At 37.7% G+C, this 6,439-nt stretch overlaps 1 protein-coding gene across 5 annotated transcripts in view; it reads right to left on the bottom strand.

Moving 5' to 3' along the window:
- The window catches only part of LOC107274828 (angiogenic factor with G patch and FHA domains 1), a 15,443-nt gene extending 9,008 nt beyond the window's left edge, over window positions 1-6,435 (bottom strand). Inside the window, exons 1-8 of one of the 5 annotated variants that reach the window (XM_025092087.1) lie at window positions 6,361-6,435; window positions 5,664-5,871; window positions 5,353-5,598; window positions 5,094-5,258; window positions 4,474-4,633; window positions 4,068-4,228; window positions 3,550-3,992; window positions 3,344-3,443 (exon numbers count right to left, since the gene is read on the bottom strand). In XM_025092087.1, coding sequence (XP_024947855.1) covers window positions 3,344-3,443; window positions 3,550-3,992; window positions 4,068-4,228; window positions 4,474-4,633; window positions 5,094-5,258; window positions 5,353-5,598; window positions 5,664-5,846 — 1,458 coding nt within the window. In that variant the 5' untranslated portion in view covers window positions 5,847-5,871; window positions 6,361-6,435. Of the gene's footprint in view, window positions 1-2,469; window positions 3,197-3,343; window positions 3,444-3,549; window positions 3,993-4,067; window positions 4,229-4,473; window positions 4,634-4,678; window positions 4,755-5,093; window positions 5,259-5,352; window positions 5,599-5,663; window positions 6,219-6,360 lie in introns of those variants that run through there. The other 4 variants (XM_015754381.2, XM_015754383.2, XM_025092088.1 and 1 more) reach the window with 4 other exon arrangements.
- Window positions 6,436-6,439: the final 4 nt, after the last annotated feature.

Genomic DNA, 6,439 nt, shown 5'->3' on the forward strand with positions numbered 1-6,439 from the left:
CGACAGGGGGGGGAGAACAAAAGAAAATCATCTCCTTGATTTCGTCTCGCATTACATCATATCGACGACCTTGCATCCAGTCGTTCCGCCTGCGGCGCGACTGCACACGTGCACCTCCTTTTTTCCTTCCTCGTCTATACTCCTCGCTTCAGTTGCCCATAAGGTTTTCTATACTTTTTTTTTGTTTTGTTAGTTTGGTAGGGAAAGAAATATCTATATATGTACGAACCGAGCAACAGGTTTTTAGAAGACGTGGGCCTCTGTTTCTATTTTCGTGTGTTTGTTTCTATGTGAAATTTTGATCTGATCCTTTGTCGGTTCTGCCCACGTGCGGTCTTTATCGATTGACAAATTGGAGCTACGTGTGTCCCGAGAAAGGTCTAAGGTACGGATGAGAAATGATTGATGGGACATGAGAGAGTGATGGATAAATTCGTGAAGAAATAAGGAGCAAGACGTCTCAGTGACAGCTAGTTAGACTGTCGATAGAACACGGCGTATTTGCATCGAGCGACTGGTCTTACTTACAGTTATTTAACTGCGTCGCGAATACGTTAGAGCTTTTTCTTTCTTTCTTTCGACGGCAGTCGAGAGACTGTAAAATGGGGAATAAATACAATATGGAAATCGGTGTAAATCGTAAAACGAGGCTATCCAGAACTTAGACCGTAAAATGGCTGTTGGCGATGCGAGGAGAACTCCATAAAACGAAATAGTTGCAGCTTCGAACTGCGTTCCGAAGCACATTTCCCGTGTCGGAGCCAGAGAGATAGATACGAGAACCCGCGTAACTATACGCATCACAGAGAGGGAACTAAAGAATTTCATGGTTCGCGTAACTTCGATAAAGGGACCGCTACGTGGCGCCACTCTCGTCGATTCTACGAATATTTCTTCAAAAAATGTTGCAACACGATCAGCTCCCGATGAGACTACAGAAGTAAATCGAAAAATTTTGTCAAGGAAAACAGTACAGTTAATAGTCGATACTAGCGCCACGCTGACATTGCGACTACCCACTCAGTTAAATGAATGCTTCTCACGACTTTATACGTTATCGAATAGCAATATCGGCGAAACATTTATTTATCCCGCAACTTTACAATCGCTACTCTCGGCTTTACAATGTCGGTTTATGGCCTTTTTCACGAGTGCGCTCGGAGTTCCGTCATATTTTTTTCTTCCTTCGTTCCGTTTTCATCACGCAGAAAAATCCACATCCGGTTTAGATGGATGGAAGCATGAATTTAAACTTATCGTTCTACACTGCGCCCTTTTTTTATCGTTCACGATATGGGTCAGAATTTTGCAGCAGTCGTAAGTTCGCCAAGGACTGCATCGTCAGGGTGTCGATGCATCGATTAAATGAATGCATAAATTGTGACGTAAAACTGTACGAAACGTTGTAATTTTACGTTTGCCAGTTTATCATTGCCAAACGTAAAGATCGGATAGCCTTTGGTGATGTTACAACAGCTGCGCGAGAAATAGAAAATTAGGTGGGATTTAAACGAAAAAAAAAGGAGACACGGAGAGAGCCGAAGGGGGGGGGGGTGAAGGTAATGAAAATAAGTAAGAAAGAAGGAAACTACGTATAATATGGTTCATGCTTCCTGGAGCGATCCGTTACACGAGTTAGGCAAGGTAAATCAGCACGCGAGCCTCTTGGCGTTCCCATCGTTCTCGCTCACGAGAATTACTGATAATGACAATTTGAAATAAAAAAAAAATGTAATATCTTTTTTGAACGCTTCACTCGTTTCCAGATAAACGCAAATGACGGATGTCACTCGTTAACTCGTGTTCCAAGTTTCCTGAAGGATATTGCCAATATTAATTGCCAATATGGAAGTTAACATTGAAGATAAGAAAAAAAAAAAATTATTTGCAATCGCTATAAAGGAACCTATTCCCATAATTGACGCTTATCGATGAATTTTATTGCGATTTTTTTTTGAATTCCCATGTAACCCTCCCCGTACTTGTTCTTTACATTGCTTCTATTAATTGGATTTATGTAACTTAGAGCGCGGATATAGAATTTTATGAAAAATATATTTTATACGAAATTTAAAATAAATAATTAAACTCAGCTCAAAGCAGAATGCAAATTTTGGACGTTGGTCGCGAAATGCGTTGAATGAATTTAAAGAAAAATGCTACATAGCTAAAGGGCAGATTGGCAGGGGGACGAAGGAGATAAAACCAGATGCACCGGTGGCGCCATCATTCGCAATAGGGCATACGAAGCGTCTAGACAAAATAATAACAATTTGGATTTAAATGCATTTGCATTAATTAACCGGGCACGAGTGAGAATCCACAGGCTGCGACCTTCCGCGTTCGCTGCTCTTGTTCTTTTTTTGTTTCTTCTTCTTTTTTTTTTTTATATTTTCCCTCTTCTTCTCTTTCCCCGTCATTTAGCCGTTCAGACTCGTTATCATACAAATGTTCCACTATCTATATTGTCAGCCAGTCGTTTCATCCCGAGCAAGTAAATCAGGACTGAAAAATTATAACGCTCGGCAACCAACATCCAGAAGACCAGCTTCAGCAAATGGTCCAAGCATTTCTATTGTTCTCTTTCCGCTCCCATCTCTTTCTCTTATACTCTCTTTCCTTCTCTTTTTAATGTTTTCACTAAATTCTCCTGCATGAGGCAGAGCAGTGTTTCAGTGCCACGAAACTGTGAATGATTTTTTAGTTTTCTTACAACAATTTCGTTGCGCTCCCAACGTTTTCTTTTAATCGGATTTCAATGTTTGTCTCGTTACTTAATGAAAATCTGGGAGCTGGGAATTTTGATATATCAGACTTATTGATTTTATGACTCTTATAATATTTACTATAACACTTCCACGACGAAAGAGGTTCCCGTTGGTTGTACTTTGCTGCTGTTTTTTGCGTGGTACAGTATAATGGTACAACGGTGTGAGAGGAACTTAATGTCAGGTACAGTTAAGGCAACGCAAAGTTGCTCTAACTCGTAAAAAAGAACAGGAGAAATTACCACAGACTGTCCCGACAGCCTGGAGGGACATTTAAATCATTATCCTATGTTATGGTGCACTGGTACAGCATAGGGAAACGCTGATTATAGGAATTAGTGATTGCTAGGCGGCCAACCCGGATTCGCGCTAACTAGCCTCCCTTCACTATACTCAATCTCCTCTTCAGCCACGTTCTTCCACATCAGCTTATACGGAAGACGGAAGTTTGATTAAAATGTTTTACATCTGGACTACTAAACTGTATGGACTAATCAAATTAATTGATCTGCTAGATTGACTTGAAGCGCAACACAATGATAAGTTAATTATTCAAATATTTGTGCAAAACTCACAGGCTCAGTTCTGCCATCACCATCTTTCCCAAGTGATCGTCCCTCAGACCAACCCATCTTCGACAGCAACTTAAAACCTCTGTTATCCTTTGCAATAGATCTGTAACCAATAATAATATTCCGTTGTATTAATCTTCATGTAAAAAATAAGTTGCATTATTAACAGTAGGAGTAGCTCAATGTAAAAGAGAATCTGAAAGACTTACGTGTCAAGTGAACTCTGTTGTGTTTTGACATGATGAGTCGAGGAGCCAACAAAATCCCTTCGTGCCTGTGCTCTGTCTTGATAACCACAGGCAACCTGACTAGCAGTAGCCACATTATCCTTCTCCACACCGAATTTATGCTTAAGTCTTCGTAATTCTGATATATGCTGCGTCTTCTTCAAAGTCTTGTTCTCCTCAATGTTGCTACTACGCTGTACCAAGCCAGGTTCGCAGTATCCACAAGTTTCATGACCATTATGTATGTGACACAATAGCTTCGTAGTTCCAACTTGAACAATGGAACCATGTGCAATCTCATGGGGTTCCGATTCCTGTTTTGCCACTGATAATCTTTTGCCATTTAGGACTGTTCCATTTCTTGAGCCCAAATCAATTATTTGATACAGACCCTTTTCCTCGTCGTATTGAAACTTTGCGTGGTGCTGAAATAGATACAATAAAATGTAAATGAAACTATCTAAATAATTCTATAGTGTTATACAATGTCTGTTACTTACCTTGCTGATATTTATGTCAGGTACAAGAACAGCATGATCACCTTCACGACCCATGGAACCGCCAGTGTAAGTAACGAGGAACAGTGAACCGACTTTTAATTTTGGCAGCCCTGTTTCCTTCACGATGATGCGCATACACGGTGGGTAAGTTTTAGCGATCTCTGCAGGAAAGAAAAAAAAAATGTTAGTTTCATTAGAACAAACATCGTGATCACTTATAACTTTGATTCATGCAACTTGTGCGCCAATCTTGAAATAACGTTCAACTGTTCTATACAGTCGGGTAAAAGGCCTGTGATTCCTTTTTAAATACTGTATATATTGATGTGACGCCACACGATGACGAACACGCGCAATACTTTAGATGATCGAATATTTTGTTGTTAAAAAATAATAATGAATACACCTTGTTCGTCCTCGATCTCGCTCTCATTATTAGATGATAACTCAGGCGTGTTATCAGGAGTAGTGTGGCTGTTATCGCTGTCCGAACATTCGCCTTCCTCTGGTTCATCCCCTTCAGAATTTACGTCTGGTCGCGCCACTTTGCGCTTTCTTCCATCATCCTACAAGAGAGACACGTGTGCGTATTAAAGGTGTAGGATAATTACCTATCGCTTGCTGCCTGTATCTTTCAATTGATATCTTTGAAAGGCCAGTTATTAACTCATGTATCTCATCCGAAACCTGAAACAAAACAAAGTTGCACTTGTTCAATATTTTATTGGTTGCTGTACAACAGTAAGTCTTGAAGTTCTCAACGTTGATAAATAAATTTATATTCTCTTTGTCAGTATTGTAAATAAATTGTACAAAAATAAATTTGAGCAGCAGTGATAATTGATGTGAAAAGTATGTACAAGTAGATATATAGATATAAATAGAAATATAGATGCATAGATATAAGTAATGGTGCTCCAAAGTAAGAGTGTATTTATGTAAGGTGGCAAAGTATCAGGGAGTGTATGAATATTGTCTATTTTTAAGTTTGGAATGAAAGCAGTTTTGAATAAAATGGATTATAACCTTGTTTGCCTTTCTGGCTTTCCGCTTCTCCTTTTTTTTTATTTTCTCTTGAATAGGTGCTTTATTCTGTGCAGCTGGAGTTTGACTATGATATTTGTATGTTTTTGTTTGCTCATCATAATAATAATATGTTCCTGTGTTGCCATCGTAGTATAAGCCCTGGGTCTGCAACAGAACATAACATTAAGTATGCTGTCAATAACCAGTAGTTTACAAAAGTGATTATATTTCTGAGTATTTGTTAAGCATAAATACATACAGCATCATAATAGTATCCTGTATTATAATCGTAGTACAATCCAGATGTTTCATCATAAACAAATCCAGTTTGCTGCAATGCAGACTCAGCAGCTTCTTTCACTTGATCTATAATGCTAACTCCTTTTTCTGGTTCATTAACTGTCCAATCCTGTGATGGTAATGACTCTTCTTGATTATTTAAAGCATCTGTTTGTGTTCCGTTATCAACAAGTGCTTTTTCTCGTGAAAGCAATCGCTGCTTCTTCTAAATTAATTGTTCTTCATTAATGAAATTCACTTTATATCTTAACAAATAATTGATATTGTTACCTGTTCTATAAGCTTGTGGTGTAACTTATTTATCTTTTTGTGTTGCCACTTTATGTGCTCACGTAATTTATTTATAAACTCTAACACCTCTGGAAAGTCGGACAATTTTTCCCTATAGTCTATATCAAACTCCAATTTCAGTTCTCCGTCATCACTTTCACTAAGTCCATAGCCTTCCGACATAGTTAGTGTATACGATTTGTACAATCTTTGTAAAAAGAATTCTAAATTTCAATCTCGAATAGCACTAAATTAGCATGTAAAATGACTTTTTGATAATTGCACTAACTATTAATTTAGTTCCCTTTATTTATTTCAATCTAATATTAACAATTGTACCATCGATAAAATTTATAGTACACACCGTTTTATCCCCAAAGAATAAATAATTCTTTAAATATTACAGCTTCTCAAAAATATATAAATTGATAATCACACATTCACCGAGTCACCAAGTTCCTATAATATTTATAACTACACAAGTTGAATAATGCTGATATACTGATATCAGACCGATGCCATATTGTTTTAATGAAATGAAAACATAGCTGCCAACAAAGTCAGAGGAAAAGAAATGAACAATCATTAGTCATTGTAACAAATAAACTGATGAAAAACAAACATTCAATAAAAAGAAACATATTTATTCATGCTGTTGAATTAAATTTATCAGATAACACGCAGCATGATCCACTACCTTGCATCAGTTTCTTGAATTATATTATTGTCAAATTGGTATAATGATTTTCGTGGTTGAATCAGGAATTCTACAGTAA

This window comes from Cephus cinctus, unplaced genomic scaffold (genome assembly GCF_000341935.2).
Source record: "Cephus cinctus unplaced genomic scaffold, Ccin1 Ccin1_scaffold0114, whole genome shotgun sequence".
In the NCBI taxonomy this organism is placed as follows: Eukaryota; Metazoa; Arthropoda; class Insecta; order Hymenoptera; family Cephidae; genus Cephus; species Cephus cinctus.